This window comes from Akebia trifoliata, unplaced genomic scaffold (assembly GCF_017979445.1).
Source record: "Akebia trifoliata isolate Shusen 1 unplaced genomic scaffold, ASM1797944v1 Contig00643, whole genome shotgun sequence".
Lineage (NCBI taxonomy): Eukaryota > Viridiplantae > Streptophyta > Magnoliopsida > Ranunculales > Lardizabalaceae > Akebia > Akebia trifoliata.
In genome coordinates, this window is record NW_028237134.1 from 49,596 (window position 1) to 69,880 (window position 20,285).

The window sequence follows — 20,285 nt, forward strand, 5'->3', positions numbered from 1 at the left end:
AATCATTGTAAAAAAAATGTTTCTAGGGAGATCGGTCGGATCTTCCTATTGTCAGAGTTGTAAATTAAGGGCAAGGCCCTTGTAATTCTTCTACTAATACATCATTCGAGTCCTAGTAAAATATCACACAGAATTGTTTTTTCGGAAAATGATTAATTGGGGTTAAAACTAAGCAAATCATGGACGTTGCAGAAAGATTGGGAATTTCGACTAGCGAAAAATAAATTACTAAAGGTCATTACAGATGGAACCCCTCATTTGGGTTTGAATAAACTAAATTGTACAAAAATGTAGAATGACATGCCTAAACAGTTCTAAAGAAGTACACAATAATAATAATAATAATAATAATAATAATAATAAAAGATATGAAAAACTGAACCTAAATCTTTGAATGGATTATGCCTTCATGAAACATTTTCGTAATAATATGCAACTCTGTGAGAACGTCTTTGATTTCCATTCGGTCACCCAATGACTCTGTAGAACATAGAACTCCAATTTTGAAAATGGAAATCAAGCATTCTTGCATTTTATCTGTTGCTTTGTATCTTTGATGACTTTCAAAATCATTGGTAACTTGATTATGATCTTCTGAAAGTAAACGTGGATCTACTACTTCCATCACTCGCCCAGTCAATGCCATTTTTGAAAACTCATGAAGGCTTAGACCATCCCTAAAAATTTCATCTGTCGGCCTCTTTCCCGTGAACATCTCCAACACAAGTATTCCATAACTGTATACATCTCCTTGCTTAGAGATCTCAGCACCCATACCATACTCTGCAATTCATGCATTGTATAATCAATTTTTTAAAAATTAACATGTTATTGGACCAATTAAAATTACCAGATGAACTTAAAAAAGATTGATAAATACCTGGAGGAATATACCCAACAGAACCTTGTATAAGTACTGGATTGGTTTCAATTTCACTGCTCTGAGAAAGAATTTTTACCAAACCAAAGTCAGCCACGTGGGCTGTCATGTCATCGTCAAGAAGAATATTGCTTGGCTTTAGATCACAATGAATAATTGGTGTTTGGCCATGATTATGAAGATAATCCAATGCACAAGCAATGTCAATCGTTATGCTTAGTCTCTGATGAAAGTTCGAATGCCTTCTGTTTTCACTTGGGTGCAACAAGTCTTCAAGACTCCCATTACTCATGAACTCAAAAATGAGAGCTTTGAAATCATTGCCTCTAAAGTCGACACTTGAGCATGCAGTTATGATCTTGAGTAAATTTCGATGTCGGACTTTTCTTAAAGCTTTACACTCGTTCATAAAACTCCTCGAACCTCCTCGTACATTAAGGTTGAATACCTTCACTGCAATAAGTCTTTCATCTGGATGAAGAACTCCTTTATACACAGAGCCAAAATTTCCAATTCCAATCAAGTTTGCTGAAGAAAATCCCTCTGTTGCTTTATGGAGTTCATTGTAGGAAACCCTTTCATACCAATCACCCAAGAAATTTTTTGAAGAAGAAGGTTTCATTCTTGGCTTTCTCCTCCAATATAGAACAAGAATAGATGCAACCACAATAGTAAATATAATTGCACCAATTGTTACCTTGAAAGCAAGAGATATTCGTCTTTGCTTAGATTTTTGAATGAGGCATGGAGGTAACTGAAGTTTCGGTATGCCCCCACAAAGTTTACCATTTCCGAAGAGAGTAAATGCGCTTGTATTTTGAAAGACTCCCTTTATTGGTACCTCACCCTCAAGATCATTTACGGACAGATTCAATTTTTCCAAAAAGGGAAGGTTGTCAAGATCTTTAGGAATTTTTCCAGATAAGTGATTGCATGAAAGATCTACATCTTGAATAGCCTTCAAAGCGCTAAAAGATGAGGGAATGGGTCCTTGAAAGAAATTACCTTGCAAATAAAGGTTTTCCAAGCTCAAACAACTACCAAGTGTGTTAGGAATTTCTCCAGACATATTGTTCTCAGAAAGATTTAGCAATGCAAGACTTTTCATGTTACCCACTTCCAAAGGTATTGACCCAGTAAATGAATTATAAGCTAAATTAAGGTAAATTAACTGTGAGGATGAACCAATGACCCATTTGGGTATAGTTCCATCAAGATTATTTTTAGAAAGATCCAAAATCTGTAAAAATTTAGAATTTTCAAAATTTGAAATGATGTTTCCTACTAAGGAATTATGGGATAAATCAAGAGAAGATATTTGAGTGATGTTGGCTAAGGAATTCGGAATATATCCTGAAAATCTATTTGCACTTAAATCTAATCCTTGCAGCTTTTGAAGCTTCCCAATTTCCTTGGGAATACTACCATCGAGAAAGTTAACACGCATATCCAATGTAATTAGGTTAATGAGATTCCCAATTTCAGATGGAATGATTCCGAATATTTGATTTTTTGCAAGATATAGTTCAGTGAGTTGGGTTGATAGATTGCCTATAGAGTTAGGTAGCTTACCTCCAAAATTATTAAGACTGAATTCCAACACCTCTAGATTGGAGCAGTTGGTCAATGAATTGAGGAATTTCAAATCATCAACTTTTCCACTTCCAAGATGATTGAAACTTATACCTAGAACTCGAACAACCTTTAGGTTTCCAACCTCAAGAGGGACATTTCCAGCAAAATTGTTACCACTGATATCAAGCATCTCGAGTCTTGAAGCATTGAACAATGATATAGGAATGGATCCAAAAAAAAGATTTCCTCCAATAAGAAATTCATGGATATTCAGAAGATTGAGGCCTATCTCAAGTGGAAGACTCCCAATTAGCTGGTTATCTGTTATAGAAATAATTTCTAAAGAAGAAATATTGTAGAGACAGGGAGGAAACACGCCAGACAAAAGATTTGGACCAAGTCCAAGATACTCTAGATTTTTTAGTTGGCAAAGGGAACTTGGAATACCTCCTTCTATACTATTTTCTGCTAGATAAAGAAACTTAATAGATGAAAGATTACCAAAGGAAGTTGGAATCCAACCGGTTAGATTGTTGTTAGAAAGAGACAATCCAATGAGCTTGGATAGAGAGCCAAATTCAATGGGTATATTCCCAACAAACTTGTTTCCACCTAAACGAAGGATTCTGAGGTCAGAGCAATGGGACACATTGATTGGTATTTTGCCAACAAAAGAATTATTGGTCATATTTAATACTTGTAATCTGAACAAATGGCCAACTTCTTGGGGTATTTCGCCTTGGAAGCTGTTGTTTTCAAGATTTATGGACCTTAGGAAAGAAAGGTTCCCAATATAAGGAGTTAGGGATCCTACTAACCTTCGGGAATTGAGTTTCAATATTAACACCCTTTGATGTCGACGACTGCATGTAATACCTTGCCATTCACAAAAATGGAGAGAAGAGTTCCAAGAGGTCAGAACTCCCTGAGGATCGTCAGATACAAGATCCTTGAAGGCAATCAAGGCAAGTCGATCTGTTTCATTCCCTTTTAGGATGATGCCAGATCCTATTGGTAAACCAATGGGCAAGAAAATGATGGAATACAGAAAAAAGAAACTAAATGCACTCATCATCATTATTAAAAATGTAAGCTCTCTTGTGGGTTTGCAATTGCATGGTGACTTATATTTATAGACAAAAGAGTGAGTGCGCTGAAAAATGCATACATTGGAAATAAGTGAGGAGTCGTGATAAATCAAGGCGTTTTTGATCAAGTGCGATGAGGAGTCATGATAAATTAACGCGTTTTTGTATGTGATCCTGAGTCAGCAGAAAACTCGTTGGTTAGCTGTCCCAAAAAGTGTTCCACGAAAAACATGCTATAGAAGATATGATTTTGTTTTGAAAGGAAATTAATGAGTTTGGAATGATAGTCAAATCAACGTGATCCACACATGCATATGAATCACACCCATAATTAAGATTCTATTAATTAAACATATGAATCACAAACGGTAGGGATACAGAACAGTGTGCCGGGCCGTTTGGGTCAATGAATAAAACAATTTCCCTCAACATCAATTGGTATATAGATCTAGCAAAAACTTCATATTGAGTGGGGTAAGAGTAGGGGAAAATTATTAATGTATCCTTCAAATTTCTTTCTTTCTTAATGCCCCCTTCATCCCTTTTCCTTCTTAGGGTCGAGATCGACCATTTGTTGTGACTTGTGACTCATATATAATATGGGTACCCATATAACTTAGTTCTCAATAATTGAATGAGAAAAAATATTTTGCATGTTGAGAATTTTTTTTTCTTTTTTTCAAAAAATTATCAACTTAACTACAACTTGTTATAATAAAGATATGAGTCAATAGTTTTCCAAAAATCAAAATTTATCTTCTTTCCAATCTATAATTCTTTAGACTCATTTTATTAAGTTTTAATGCATAGTTTATATGGAAAATTAAAAGAACTTCATGCCATAGAAACTAATGGTTTTGATTCCTATTGGTTCAATTGCATTTTAAACTCAACTCTAATCAATTCCTATTGGTTCAGTTTCATTTGAGACCCAACTCTAATCAATTCCATCAAAAAGGTAACACCACTGTGGTTTTCGGTCCTAATTAAATAGGTACCTATACTAACTAGGCTATCAAGTTACTCTCCAAAAGTTAGGGGTTATTTAGAATGAAATCCCAACCATTGGATTTCTTAATTACATGGTTGAGATCATGTGATTTTTTTCATGAGTCATCAAATCCTCAGTTTTCTTTTTCAATTGCTCCTTTAGTGGCTAGATATGAAAGAGAGATCTATGGAAATCCAAGATAAGTCGAGTTGTTTTTGGTTCAGTGGCAATCAACATATTTGTAACAAAAGGAATTTAATTTCCTAGTAGAGTGGTGTATGTTGGCCTCAACTTTTGCACTTTGATTTATCCTATCTGCAAGGGTAGAAATTGGAGGATTTTTTTTATTTTATGAAATTGTTCTTTATAATTGATTGAACTCCATGGAAGAGTAAGTTCTTGAGATGTCCGGATGTGAATATCATGAAGACGTCTGAAGAATTATTCCCATGTCCTCGGTTCAAATCCTTTGAACCCATACTTCTTACCAAATTATAAACTCCCATGATCATGATGTAGAATGTATCTCGATGATACCAATATGTATTCCTAAGATTCAATTTTGACCGACCATTGTTTTTCATGTTTTAATATTGCGGATTTTGCATATTTTTTTTCTACAAGTCATTTTCATGAGTTCATAATCCGTATATAATATAAACAGTAAAAGCTGCAGCAAGATTCGATTCCCATTGGATAGTCAGCAGATCCCACCTAATGTCGGTGTCCGTACTTCTAATGGCCCATAAAGAATTGGATTTTGTTAACGTGTGAACTTGCGATGAAGTGCAATAAATACACTTTAGAAATTAAAATTTGAGGGTATTTTGGTGAGAATAATTTTGTCTAAGTCATTTTCGATACAAAATCCAATCTTCAAAGTGTGTTTAATACACTTAAACGTATGCCCTTTAATCACGCTAAAGAAAGAGCTGAGATTTGCTCCGTACCTAATTAAGGTCATGTGGGACCCCAACTTATGCCAAATGGAAATTTTTTTTTTTTTTGTGCGTGTGCGTGTGGTGGGGGGGGGGGGGGGGGGGGGGGACCGCATGGATATGTGGGCCATCCCATCCCTTGATGGATATACATACAAAAGATCGGATTGATTGGTGATGTATCTCCATTCATATTAGTATTGTCTTAAGAATGATATATGATCATTGGATTTAAATTATTTTTTAAGAACTTAGATCTGGTGGATACAATGATTTTTGGCACGTAAGTACACCAAAGGATAGACCACATATCCATACGATCATTGGGTCCCCAAAAAGTCCACGTGGCATAAAATAGGTGCCACCTAACCATAGTTAGGAACGGGACACCGTTCTGGATCCCTACTCATTCAAAATTTACATGTTAAGTTGATGAATCAATGGCATCACACACATGTGTATTGAAAATTACTAAAATAAACCATTAAATTGCTCTGAAATTTACTCTTGAAATAACCCATCTTTATCAATCCAAAAAAAATAAAAAATTAACACCGTGGACTAGTATAGAGGAAGCCATAAAGTTCACAAGGAGAAGTGAAATATCTCAGATCCTAATAACATCAGATTACCTGAACTAAAATCAATTACATTAATGGGTTGTTTGATCCTTCTTTGAAATTTGTGGAGCTAAAGAAGGAAATTTAGTTGCTAGCTTCATCATTCACTACTTGCACTCATGAGTTTTTTCCGAGAGGCAGATTTTAAGAGAAATATTTTCATTGTTGGTGATAGTTCTACGATTCCTCAAGAGCTTGCAAAAATTACTTTCAATGAAGTAACATGTAACTAAATTCCTGAATAATTGGTTTTCAGTAAAGATAATGACAAGGAGAAATACATCAATATAAATTACCTGAATATCAACATTAGATTCATAAACTTTTTGAAATTAGTATAACAACGGCATTTTACATTTCACCACATTCAGCAATGACACATGCAAGTTTAGGACAATTGTTAGGTCCAATAGCCACATTCTCAATCTTCCTGACAAGCAAAAGACCATCTCCAAGCACTCTACAAGAAATCAACATACGTCATCATCCACAATGCCTTATTCAAACTATTTGGGATCGAAAATTCTAAAAGGTGAAAATGGCTTTAAGGGGGAAAAAAAATTCATATATATTACTTCGCATGGAAGTAAAATTAGACCAGAATACCCCAAAAACTACATGCTTATTGTTAATCCAATCACATTTCGAGCACATAATAAAGAACTACAGGGAAAAAATAATAATCTGGATTAGATGAAGAATAAAGTTGTTTAGAGGAAACATCACTAATGCAAACAACTCAATTTATAAAAATATATTCAAAAAATCAAACGTTAGATGTGCATGAACAAGAATGAATATGAGCTAAAACTTGTTTCTATTTTGTAAAGACTACCCTTTTTCACTGATTTTGTTGCTAGCTCAAAAACACTCCAAAATCAAGTCATCAATTTTTTTCTAATCATAGATGAAATAATTGCGCATTCAAGAGGGGGTCCATTAGTGCAGATAACATAAAGTTAGTGTGTGTTTGATAACACTTCTGAAGTCGGAATGGAAGTGGTCCATTTTTAAAATTCATACTTTAGAAGTTTTATTTTTGTTTGTTTTGATTTAGATTTTAGACTTCAGAAGTTTTGAACCACTGATCGAGGGATGCTGAATGAAACGTCTGAAGTTTGATTTCTAATTTCAAACTATAGATGTTTCCAGACTCCAGACTTCAGTCTTCAGAAGTATTACCAAATATAGCCTTAGTTTAACAGACTAGAATATCTTAAGAACGTAAGGGCTTTAGAATAAATCAGACCAAAAATCAAAGTAGGTGAGTGCAAATTTAGCAATGATATACACATCGTAAAATTAATAGACATTAAAAACTTAGAAGATATTCCATTTGTGTTGTCTTGGTTATATTATCAGTAAGGGATTAATTTTATTTTTTCTCTGAAAGGCAAAATTGCCTAAAAGTGTGAGGGAAGCCTTGCTGGAACCTTCATTCAACATTTACTTTCTAATATATTCTTCCATAGTTATAGTTTCAATTTCTTTCTCTAATTCCAAGGGATCTCTTCTTGCATCTATAACAAATGTAAAAATAAAAGGGCCGGAACTTAGATTTGATTTCCTTGAGCAGATTCATCTGTGGTAAAACATATAGACTCAAGGGTGATACTTGGTGCAAAGGGAGTTGAAAGTTCTATACTAAAATAATTTCTTCTGAAGCTTTCTCTATGTCAACCTTCATAGGCCTGGCCATCTAAATTGTGGGAAACCATTATCAGAAATGTAAATATTCTCTAAGGGGAGAATATGGTCATAATAGCTTTGAAGGTTGATCAGGCTCTCAGTTGGGAAAACGATTTCTCTGGGAGATGTGCGTGCTGGACCCATGAAAGTTCAGCTTCATCAGGCTCTTGGTGACCTCGAAATCTACCCTTCTCCTTAGCTTTGAAGGTTAACTGAGATTTAACCAAGCTTTTATGTGTTATGCTAGTTAATCGATGAAGCCCACAAAGTGTTTGTCGTAATTTCTCAACCAAATGTGGTTTCTTGGAATTCTTTGATTTGTGGTTTTGTGGAGAATGGACAGTTTCGAAAGGCACTAAGTTTGGATTCAGAGATAAAGAGGTCTGATTGCAGGTGGATTCAATCACGAAAACATATAAAAAATTGGGAGAATCCAAGAGAAAAACACACAAGATCGAAAACCAAAACAAATCTGAAATAAAACAAAACAAATCGAAATTGAAAAATATAAAAAAGAAAAACAAATCCTAAAAACCAAAACAAATCAATTAGTAGAAGCCAAAATAAATCTTAAAGATAAATAAAGATGGATCTAAAATAGGAATGCAAATTAAGGCCAAAATTAAGCTACTCAAAGAAGTATAAAAACAAAAAAGATGAAGAAAATTGAAGAGAAACTACAGATCTGGAAAACAGCAATAAGTTTAAGAAGAAGGCTAGAAGGTAAATAGATTGGAAAGAAAAAATTGGAGAAGAAAGATTAAAATTTGAAGATTACATTCAAGAACACTAAAAAGGAAAACAGATCTATAAAAGAACAAATCCAAAAAAGAAAATTAGAATTTAAAAAGAATGCTAGAAGAACAAGAAATCGAAAAACAAAACCGATGACAACCAAGATCCTTTCAATGAAAGCAGTATTTTTCCCCCATTAATAGCTCATCAATTTCAAATTTGGATAAATTGGGGGAACAGTGACGAGTTCTTGGTTGATCTCGTTCACATTGCAAGGAAGAGGATTTGAGATCCAACCTTGCAAAACGGCAAGGTGATCGGCTCTGATCTATATTGGATCTGATTTAAGGTGTTCTTGATGAAGTGAAATTGAAGAAAAAGAAATTGAATAGAAGAGAGAATTAAAGATACAAGAAATTGAAAGAGAAACAAGAAATTAAATGAAAATTACAATTAAATTTAGAATTTCATTGAAAAACAATAAAGAAACATTACAGATTTTGGAGTTTCATTAGTAGAACTTCTACTTCATCTTTATCTTCTTCCCCAAGATCCCTAATTTTCTTCTCTACTTTCGAATTCTCTCCTTCCTACCTGTGTGTGTGAGTGTGAGTGTGAGTGTGAGAGACAGACATATTCTATGCTATTGGTAAATGCTTTACGTGGAGGAACGATTCCTTGGCGTTTGGAAACGGAACTTCATCGAATAAAAACTATTCTTTCTCTAATTACTTGAGAACTGCAACATGCTTGGTGAGAGATGAATTTTACTGGCAATGTGCTTCTAAATTGTTTTCTTTAATCTTCAGAGTCCTTTGGGTTTAATGATGTTAATAGCTTGGCAATCATTGTAAAAAAACATATGTTTCTATGGTCATAGGTTGGATCTTCCTATTGTCAGAGTTGTAAACTAAGGGCAAGGCCCTTGTAATTCTTCTATTAATACATCATTTGTTCATTTAGTGGGAAAAAAAAACTAGAAATTTAATCGACAATGGGAGAGCCACTAAATTTTGGACTGATCCTTGGTTGTTGGATAAATAGCTGGTGGAAGTGTTTGGACATAGAATGGTGTCTCAATTTGGAAGCAATTTAAACTCTTCAGCAGTTGAGGCTTTGCATTCAAATATTTATCCCTTTGAAAAAGAAAAAAATGTGTATTGTGACGATGGAGCAGCTTCATTCTAAAGATTCTACAGTTCGCTTTAGACTTCGAGTTCAATTTGGAACTTCTTCATGTATGTTTTCATTTAAATCAGTCTAGGAGAACTCTCGTGACAGGTTTTCCATCGTTGCATTGGCCTATGTTTATTTAGCACACATTTAGATATAACAAGTGTATGTGTTATGCTTGGTTAGCTTTGCAAAATAAACTTACGATTGGATAATTTGATGAAATCGCTCCTCGAGTTGTTTTATTTGGATTTTTGTTACTATCTCTCTCGGTCAGAATGTGAATCTGTTGAATACTTATTTTTTAAGTCTTCTTATTCTAGTTGGATTTGGAAATCGCTTAGGTGCTCGGGGTTGGATTTGTAATGGAAGAGTTGGATAAGATTGGGATTTAATCTACACCTCATGAAACTCTTGCTCCTTTGTTTTTAACCTTTGGTGTCTTCCTCTGTTTGGCATATGTGGAAAAAACAAAATAGTTGGATTTTTAAGAAAAAATTTTCCATAAAAAAGAGTGTTGGAAGTTGCAGAAAGATTGGGAATTTCGATCAGCGAAAAATAAATTACTAAAGTTCCTTCCAGATGGAAACCCCTTGTTTGGATTTCAATAAACTAAATTGTGCTAGACTATCACTACAAAAAAATTGCAAAATAGGAACTTAAGTTTAAAATGGCAGTAAGCCATTTTTATTTAACAACGGTATAAAATCGTTTTATTCGTTTTTGAAACAACCCAATCTCCGTCTCTCTGTTTGGAACGAACCTCTCTCTCTTTATCTCTCTCTCTCTCATAGTCGCTCCCTTGATCGAACTCTCTCTCTCTCTCTCAGTCGCTCTCTCTCTCAGTCGCTCTCTCTCTCGATCACTCCCTCGATCGACCTCTCAGTTTCTTCCCTCTTTAATTCGTTGGCTTCATATCTCTCTCTCTCACAGTCGGAGAACTCGAAAACTCCCAAAATCTGAAACTTCTCTCTCTATTAGTGGGAGAAGAATTCCCCAAAATCTGAAACAACATCTCTTTCGATCTCTCTTTGACAACATTTGAGACTAAGGAGATGGAAGATATAGGAAGAAACCCTAGAAAAATTGCAAAATTGAGGTTGAGATAGGAGGAAACTAAGAGAGATTGATAGTTTTCATAAATTACCATCTGAATTTACTTCTCGAGATTGAAGAGTGATTCTCAGATTATTCAAATTGAAAGGTATGTAATTCTGTTATTCGATCTAAATTTTAATTTAATGTTTAAAGCCAGGTATATTTATTTTAATTCAGATTCTTCCTCTCTTGATTTTTTAAGTAGTTGGAGCTTTCTACGTTTGGTTTCTCTGGTTTGATCTTAGTTTTGAAGCTATTTTTGGCAGTTTGAATTACTGTTACTGTTCTTACTGTTTATAGTGTTTTTTGTTCTGTTTTTGAGTTCTTCGTTGTGCATTTTAATGTGTTGTTTAGGTTTTTAAATGTATTATTTACTTAGTTTAAGATATTTTGGTTTGGATGATATTTTTCTCTTAGTTTGCTCTTAGTTTTGTAGCTATCTTAGGCAGTATGAAGTTATTGTTGCAGGTCTTACATTTTAAATTGTTTTTTTGTTCTATTTTTAGTACTTTGTTAAGCATTTTGATGCGTTGTTTAGGTTTTTAAATGCTTTAGTTGAGAAAAAGAGTTTTAAGCTTTGAAGGGGTTTTTTAGCATTCCGTTCTCCACTTCGAGTTCCAGAACTATGTTCTAGGATTTTTCTGCATTAATGGTAAGATTGGTGAGTTTTGAAGCTTGTTTTCTTCTATTTTCATGTTTTATTTCAGTTTTTGTTTACTTTTGAGTAGTTCTTTAGTTTCTTGAGGTTTTGTTTCATATTTTAGTGTGATTTTGGTAGTTTGTTCTGTTTTCTATTGGAGAAACTAAATTTGTTGGTTAAATCACAGCACAGGACACTGTCCATACAAAGGATTATAGAATGTTCTAGAATAACGAATTCAGGTGGTAATATTAGTTTAGTCTTTCTTCCAATTCAATTTCTTTCCTCTTATGAACTATTGATCTGTTTTTAATCATAGTTTTTTTTTTCTTTATTTTTATAGTTAAAGAAGTCGAGATGAACCGCCAAAGAGGCAAAATTGCAGACTAATCATGGGGTCACAAACAAGCTACATACTTTACATCAATATGGATTCCCATCTAAAATGAAAATCTTCAAATAATACCCCATGAGCTAGAATGTATCTTTTACCAAAGAAATATTTTAGCTTTTACATAAAACAAAAATCAAAAAAATTTCCTTCCCTTCAAATGGTATTAAACCGTTTTACTTTTTAAAGCCATTTTATTCATTTTTAAACGTCCCAATCTCTGTCTTATTCTATTGGACGATTTTTAAAGCCATTTTAAGCCGTTTTCCCTCTTTTCTTTAATTTGGCAGGCCTAGCATAAGTATTTTGTGACTTAGTGGGTTTTTTCAAACTGGTGTCAATGAACACCAACTTTAAACTTATCAATTAAGTTTGCAGATTTTTCTTGCTTTACATTGGTTTTGAGTAATTAATGATCAGACATTGTTATAAATACATAAATATGATGCTTATTCCCTCATCTAGCTATATCTGCAAATTTCAGACAATATTACCCATATCCTTTTGTCTCTAGTCATTAAACCCTTCCATCTATAGATATTCCTTTGCTCTGTACTTATATTTTTTATTCTAACATTTGTTTATAGGTTAGATGCTCTGTGAGTATGTCTTGTAAATTCAATCATTTAGTTCCTCACATATAGATGTATCATACGCACATGCATCAAGGAGACTAGTTTATGAAGCATTTAAGTTTCAAGTAACTTTTAGGTGGGAAGATTGAGGGTGACCTATCAATTGCCATGCTCTTGTTATAGTTGAAGTAACTGCTCATATTCAAGAATAGAACCCTTGGTATACATTATTTTCATATATCACAGTGTTAGTTCATGAGGCTAGAGAGAGTCAATCGAAAATTAGAACTCTAGAGAGCTACTTTAGACTACAAGGGATTTAGATTTTAGAATAAATAGGATCATGAATAGATACATGGAGATTGAGGGGGATCTGGCCCATAACTGAGAGTTGTTTAAAGTGGATGTGCTTCTGGAGTGCTATGTGATCGATACATCCCAATCAATTAAAATGTAAGTTTTATAAGATGGTGGGAAGACCGATTATGCTCTATGGGGCTGAATGTTGAGATATTAAAAAGCATGTTCATATAGTCAGGGTAGGAGATATGAGAAGGCTAAGATGGAGGAGCAAAAAAGATGAACAAAGAATATTTAAAAAGAACGCTTTCATTAATGTGTAGGAATGATCTCAATGGGTGATAAATTTAAAAAGAATAATTAGGCACTTTGCAAATTATAATTTATACTTGTAAAAACAGAAGTGTTGGAATAATCTCAGTATGTGATAAACTAAGACAAAGTCAATTGAAATGGTTAGGTTATGTGAAAAGAAGATCAATAACAACCCCAGTTGGAAGGAGCATGCAAGTTGGACATCCTAAAAGAGAGAGAAGGGGACCAAAATGAATATGGATTGAGGTGGTGAGAGAAAATATGAATGCACTTGATTAACATAAGACATAGCTTGAGACAGAATCCAAGGAGAGGGGGGGACAAGATTCATTCAATTCCAAATGTTTGGGAGGGTCTGATGGTGACGAGTTAAAATTGTTGGGTTTGGTTATAACCTCTTTCATACTGTTTGTGCTTCTTCTCTGGCTTTTGTGCTATCAAACGATAATACTCTTCTATATGCTTCAGGGATCTCTCTTTCAATGGTCTAACGGGTGATCTTCCTAAGAGCCTCAGCTCCCATACAAGTGTGACCAGCTTGTACGCAAAATAAGAGATAACCTGATGTTTTATTGATATTTAATATTGGTCCTCCCTCCATTGGTTATCTTACTTGTTATCCTGCAGGTCATTGCAGAGCAACCAGTTTACAGGTTCCATTGATGTCCTTGCAAATCTTCCCCTTGAAAATCTGTGAGTGATCCATATCAATTTAATTGGAAACTTCTTTTTTTCTCTCTCTGATGGAGAGACCTTCTTTTAAATCCACATAAACTTCAAATTTGTGATATTTCTCAGGAATGTTGCAGATAATCATTTTAGTGGCTGGATTCCCAACCACTTGAAGAACATAGAGAATCGTCAGTAAGCATTTCTAAAAACCATGAGCAGTTTATTTATGTGACAGGACATTCTTTTTTATTTAGATCTGAGAGTTAGGAATTTCAATTTACAGGACGGGTGGTAACTCGTGGACCTCAGGGTCTGCACCACCTCCTCCACCATACACACCTCCACCTGGTGGACGAGCTAAACAAAATCACAATCCAGGCAGCAATAACAGCCCTTTTGAGGATAAAGGAGGTGGAAAAAAAATCAGGCATTGGAAGTGGTGGCATAGCAGGGATAGTAATATCAATTTTGCTTGTTGGAGCAGTGGTAACATTCTTTATGTTCAAGAGGAGATCTAAAACACCCACATCAGATGTTGAAAATCTTGCCAATGATCGGCCATTCACCCCTCTCGCTTCAAATGATGTTAAAGGTATTCCACATTCCTTCTGAGTTTCCATGCACACTAATGCTTACCATTGATTGTTGATTACAAAGATTCTTCATATTATAGGAGGATGTTCTTAACACACATTCGTGTCATCCCATGAGCAGTCACTAAGCTGATGATGACTATTATAACTATTGCAGAAATGAAGCCTATTCAAACCTCCTCAGCAATTAACACAAAAAAATTTGAAACTTCAGCATCAATGAACCTTAGACCTCCACCTAGTGATCGGCACAAATCATTCGATGAAGATGATTTTTCAAACAAGCCTGTTGTTGTCAAGAAAGTCAATGTAGTACCCATTAACGCTACAGCGTATTCGGTTGCTGACCTGCAGATGGCTACAGACAGCTTCAGCGTAGAAAACCTCATTGGGGAGGGGTCTATCGGATGTGTTTATCAGGGTCAATTTCATGATGGAAAGGTATACATTTCTCCTACATGCATCAGGTCCTGTTTGGTTTAGTTTAAACTCTGTGAATCTTCTCCTTCGTAGGACGATACTTTCATGTCATTATAACAATTATTAATGAGAAGGTAAGAAGGAAGATTGCACTATTTTTTTCCCTAGTGTTTGTTGTGGAAAAGTGGAGCCTTTTTTTTTAAGAGTGTTCTTTTGGCATTCCTAAAAGAACGTGTTTTATGAGATTCTTATATTCATTTGGTGAGTAATTTGATTGGCATTCGAGGTTCTTGCTGTTAAGAAAATAGATTCATCTGCACTACCCAACCAATCATCAGAAGATTTCATGGAAGTTCTTTCGAGCATCTCCCAGTTACATCACCCGAATGTGGCTGAACTTGTGGGATATTGTTCAGAGCATGGGCAGCACCTGCTAGTTTATGAGTTCCATAGGAATGGTTGACTTCATGACTTCTTGCACCTCTCAGATGAATACAGCAACCCATTGACATGGAACACCCGTGTCAAGATAGCTCTGGGAACAGCACATGCATTAGAGTAAGTTAATATTGGGTAAATGACCGAAGGAGTTGCTTCTTTGTTTCCTAGAAGAATTTGATCAAGAAAACTTTTGCATGATTTTCTTATTTGGTTAAATATTAGACCAACTTCTACTAAAGATGAGGTGTTCTTATTTCTGCCTTTGTAATATGAGTATGCTTTAAACATATGGTAAGTGGGTCATTGTGAACAAGGGAATAAAAATTGTTGGCCAAAATGGTTTTTCTGTCGCTCTTTCTCTGATCAGAAAAGAAGATACCTGGTTTTTGACAATGCATTTTTGAGAAAGCCCAAGTTAGAGACATATCCATGCACACAAGGGCCCAAAGCCCCACAATTTCCCAACTAGAAGAAGTACCATATGAGTTTGTCTCCAATTAAGCTTCGACTTTGGACTGGCAAACTTAGCTTCACCACACGATTTGGATTGGCCAAGTTCTCAGTTGATTTATTGGTTTCTAAACATTGTTTTTTTTATCCTTACAAAGTAATAGTTCTGATTTTGCCAATGATACTCATCAATTGCTTGGTACTTACAAAAGGGAATCTATTCAGGTATTTACATGAAGTTTGCTCACCATCTGTTGTTCACAAGAATTTCAAAACAGCCAACATTTTGCTGGACATGGAGCTCAATCCTCACCTTTCAGATTGTGGGTTGGCAAGCTTTGTTCCAAATGCAGAACATCAAGTAAAAACTCATGCTTCCAAAGTTTCATTTCTAGTGCATGACCGAAATATATCCGTATGTATGACCAAGAAATGAAATATGCTGGAAGTACGTTACTGGTTAGGTATTACTCATTATACCCTCTTTTGTCAATCTTTACTGCACCCAAATTTTTTTGTTCTAATATATTCTTCATGCAAGTTGTTACTGTAGTCACTATGTTAAACTTTTCATATTCCTGTATTCAAGGAATAATAACTTCAGGATGTTAGGATAGGAAGATATAATCCACCCCACTTATGCAGTACATTTGATGTATGTGCATGGAGTCTTCTTGTAACTCGACTGTCCTATTTCACTATAACCTTATTTATTACATTTTTTTGTCATACATTTGTTTGTAGAGCAATTCACCCAATTTTTCCTACTTTGAGCAAACTGTCTAATCCCAAGTTTCCTGAACCCTTCATATCCGTTTGTATATCTATGTTGTTGGTATGGGTATTGGATCCTTGTTGCTTGAGGCTCGTTTGGGTTAAGCAAGTCTACCACTTGAATCTATATCTATCTAACAATAACAAACAGGTTTTCAAATTTGAATTGATGTGTGTATGGACCTTTCTTCTGAATTGAATTTTTAGTCCAATTTTCTGATGGAATGGATACTGGAGGATTAAATCTTTCAATTAGTAGTGTTCTTTGTATTTATGCTACATGTTAGGAACGGTATATTTGAAGTCGTCAGACGTGGCCATTCATGCCCAAATACTCTTTTAAATAAAGAAAATGGACAATATGGATAAGTGATTGGTTTAAAGAGTGTAGTTAGTAAAATTTATCTTCAATAAAAATTTCCCTGAACTTCTACAGGCATCGGATCATAACTCAAGTTCTAGATATAGTGCACCTGACGTCGGCATGTCTGGCCAATATACCTTAAAGAGTGACATTTACAGCTTTGGAGTTGTCATGCTGGAGCTTCTCATTGGTCGGAAACCATTTGACAGGTAAAGCTATCTATTATACAAGAGATGATTTCACTGCAAATTTTTGGAGATGAAATGATATTCTGATATCATTCTTTCTTACTTCCTAATTACTATGGGGATATGCACCTGATAGCTCAAGGCCGAGATTGGAGCAATCTTTGGTTCGATGGGTGACGCCTCAGCTCCATGACATTGATGCTTTGGCTAAGATGGTTGATCCAGCACTCAAAGGGCTCTACCCTGCTAAATCCCTCTCATGGTTTGCTGACGTGGTAGCCCTGTCCGTCCAGGTAATATTTTGGCAGTTACATGTCTTTAGTTTTTACAATCTTCAATGAAGTATCTGTTTCCTAATGATTTAAATATATCAAATTTATACAAGTTTTTATTAAAACATTAATTTGAGCTTTTAAACTCTTTGCCTTATCAGTTATTGTGATGAGCAGTAGCATTAATTCGTTTCATGTTCATACCAGAGCTAATAAGAAGACGTAGAAGAAGAGTAAGTGTTAATGGCATTTCAGCTGCTCTTAAACCTCTAGATCTAAATGAGGATATGTAAAGACAAGTCTTAGCTGTTGCTCGAACCGAGGCAACTCTTCTTCTCTCTTCTCTAATCCTCAACATTTGATGATTCTGTGTTTCAATTTCATTTCTAATTAATTTATATATATTTTTTTAAATTCTTCTGTGGTGGCAGTTTTTACAGATCTTTGATACCTCTGTTGGCATAACAGGAGAATAAAATTTACTTTTAGATTCAGGATTTAGAAAGAAAAAAAAAATACTTTTATAATCAAATTTTATGAAAGTTTAGAGAGGAATTATTAATTATTTATAAACATTTGCTTTATCCCCTAATCTCTGGTCGTTTTGAAAACTTTTCACAAGGAAGACTCTTGTGGACTACTACTAAACTCTCAAAACAGAGCTTTACGAGTGCTTGGAACTTGTAATGTATATATGGTAATGTAGGGAAGAAGTGATGGGTAGGTTTCTTGTTTTGGGGGGGTGGTGGTGAACACGGTGGTGATTCCATTTATGACTCATTATAACTCTTTTTTGTGTATAAATGAATGTGATAGAGATCCTCGATGTTCTCTACTTGGGTCTATTTTGACCGCAGGCAATAGGTGCGTACAAAAAAAAAATAAAAAAAATTCAAGATTAAATTTTTTTTTTTAAAGTTTAGATATTGGTTTATGACCACTTTAGATATCGGTTTGTAACCGATGCCAAAAGGTTCAGATTTAGGACATCAAATTTTAAATCGATGTCTAAGATATATTTTTTTGGTTATATAAATGCATATTTGGAATGGTTTCTAATCCTTCCAAATCCTGAGATCTAGAACATCTGGAAGCCATTTAAATTCATTAACAACGCCTCGATTAGAGACGGTCTGTCAACCGTTTCATACTAGCTTTAGGAACGGTTATAAACATTTGCTAATTGCCATATTTGTTGTAGTGTATCCATGAAGGAAGATCAAGATTTGGTTGAAAAAGTAAAATGTCTTGATCTGATTAATTTCTATTTCAGTAAGTAAAGAAATGCAATAGGAAGTACTACATACAACAATGTACAATGACATTCTTAAATAGTTCTAAAGAAGTACAAAATAATAATAAATAAAATAAAAAAATAAGAAAAATTGAACCTAAATCTATGAGTGGATTATGCCATCATGAAACATTTTCTTAATCATATGCAACTCTGTGAGAACATCTTTGATTTCCATTCGATCACCCGATAACTCTGTAGAACATAGAACTCCAATTTTGAATATGGAAATCAAGCATTCTTGCATTTTATCTGTTGTATCTTCGATGACTTTCAAAATCATTGGTAACTTCATTATGATCTTCTGAAAGTAAACGTGGATCCACTACTTCCATCACTCACCCAGTCAATGCCATTTTTGAAAACTCATGAAGGCTTTGACCATCCCTAAAAATTTCATCTGTCGGCCTCTTTCCTGTGAACATCTCCAACACAAGTATTCCATAGCTGTATACATCTCCTTGCTTAGAGATCTCAACACCCATTCCATACTCTGCAATTCATCTATTGTTTAATCAAATTTTTAAAAAATTAACATGTTATTGGACCAATTAAAATTTCCAGATGAACTTAAAAAGATTGAAAAATACTTGGAGGAATATACCCAACAGAACCTTGTATAAGTACTGGATTGGTTTCAATTTCGCTGCTCTGAGAAAGAATCTTTACCAAACCAAAGCCAGCCACGTGGGCTGTCATGTCATCATCAAGAAGAATATTGCTTGGCTTTAGATCACAATGAATAATTGGTGTTTGACCATGATTATGAAGATAATCCAATGCGCAAGCAATGTCAATCGTTATGCTTAGTCTCTGATGAAAGTTTGAATGCCTCCTGCTTTCACTTGGGTGCAACAAATCTTCAAGATTCCCATTACTCATGAACTCAAAAATGAGAGCTTTGAAATCATTATTGCTAAAGTCGACACTTGAGCATGCAGTTATGATCTAGAGTAAATTTCGATGTCGGACTTTTCTTAAAGCTTTACACTCGTTCATAAAACCCCTCGAACCTCCTCGTACATTAGGGTTGAATACCTTCACTGCAATAATTTTTTCATCTGGATGAAGAACTCCTTTATACACAGAGCCAAAATTTCCAATTCCACTTAAGTTTGATGAAGAAAATCCCTCTGTTGCTTTATGGAGTTCATTGTAAGAAACCCTTTCATACCAATCACCCAAGAAATTTTTTGAAGAAGAAGGTTTCATTCTTGGCTTTCTCCTCCAACATAGAACAAGAATAGATGCAACCACAATTGTAAATATAATTGCACCAATTGTTACCTTGAAAGCAAGAGATATTCGTCGTTGCTTAGATTTCTGAATGAGGCATGGAGGTAACTGAAGTTTTGGTACGCCCCCACAAAGTTTACTATTTCCAAAGAGAGTAAATGCGCTTGTATTTTGAAAGACTCCCTTTATTGGTACCTCGCCCTCAAGATCATTTACGGACAGATTCAATTTTTCCAAAAAGGGAAGGTTGTCAAGATCTTTAGGAATTTTTCCAGATAAGCTATTTCGTGAAAGATCTACATCTTGAATAGCCTTCAAAGCGCTAAAAGACGAGGGAATGGGTCCTTGAAAGAAATTACCTTGCAAATAAAGGTGTTCCAAGCTCATACAACTACCAAGTGTGCTAGGAATTTTTCCAGACATATTGTTCTCAGAAACATTTAGCTCTGCAAGATTTTTCATCTTACCCACTTCCAAAGGTTTTGACCCAGTAAACGAATTATAAGCTAAATTAAGGTAAATTAAGTGTGAGGATGAATCAATGACCCATTTGGGTATAGTTCCATTAAGATT

At 34.7% G+C, this 20,285-nt stretch overlaps 1 protein-coding gene, 1 long non-coding RNA gene and 1 pseudogene across 3 annotated transcripts; 1 reads left to right on the forward strand and 2 right to left on the reverse strand.

Moving 5' to 3' along the window:
- Positions 1 to 197: 197 nt before the first annotated feature.
- LOC147381202 (putative receptor-like protein kinase At3g47110) lies at positions 198 to 3,601 on the reverse strand. The gene is made up of 2 exons (XM_086430730.1): positions 881 to 3,601; positions 198 to 783 (listed from the first exon to the last, which is right to left on the reverse strand). The coding sequence occupies exons 1-2, from the start codon at positions 3,531 to 3,533 to the stop codon at positions 383 to 385; spliced, it is 3,054 nt and encodes a 1,017-aa protein (XP_086286856.1). The 5' UTR covers positions 3,534 to 3,601; the 3' UTR covers positions 198 to 382.
- A 2,699-nt stretch (positions 3,602 to 6,300) lies between these two features.
- LOC147381203 (uncharacterized) lies at positions 6,301 to 9,380 on the reverse strand. The gene is made up of 2 exons (XR_015174721.1): positions 9,012 to 9,380; positions 6,301 to 6,552 (listed from the first exon to the last, which is right to left on the reverse strand). It is a non-coding gene; the product is annotated as an uncharacterized LOC147381203 (long non-coding RNA).
- Positions 9,381 to 9,403: 23 nt separating this feature from the next.
- On the forward strand, positions 9,404 to 18,747 carry LOC147381204 (protein STRUBBELIG-RECEPTOR FAMILY 6-like; annotated as a pseudogene). Its single transcript, XR_015174715.1, has 12 exons — positions 9,404 to 10,893; positions 11,326 to 11,448; positions 11,615 to 11,669; positions 13,636 to 13,701; positions 13,818 to 13,872; positions 13,964 to 14,272; positions 14,431 to 14,714; positions 14,980 to 15,251; positions 15,810 to 15,945; positions 16,795 to 16,931; positions 17,047 to 17,203; positions 17,344 to 18,747. The product of XR_015174715.1 is annotated as a protein STRUBBELIG-RECEPTOR FAMILY 6-like (transcript).
- Positions 18,748 to 20,285: the final 1,538 nt, after the last annotated feature.

Bases quoted from the DNA above. Each gene is read 5' to 3' on its own strand.
- LOC147381202 (XM_086430730.1), bottom strand. From the start codon at position 3,533: ATGATGATGAGTGCATTTAGTTTCTTTTTTCTGTATTCCATCATTTTC. The intron at 784-880 runs GTATTTATCAAT...CATGAATTGCAG, and splicing joins TGTTGGGTATATTCCTCCAG to AGTATGGTATGGGTGCTGAG.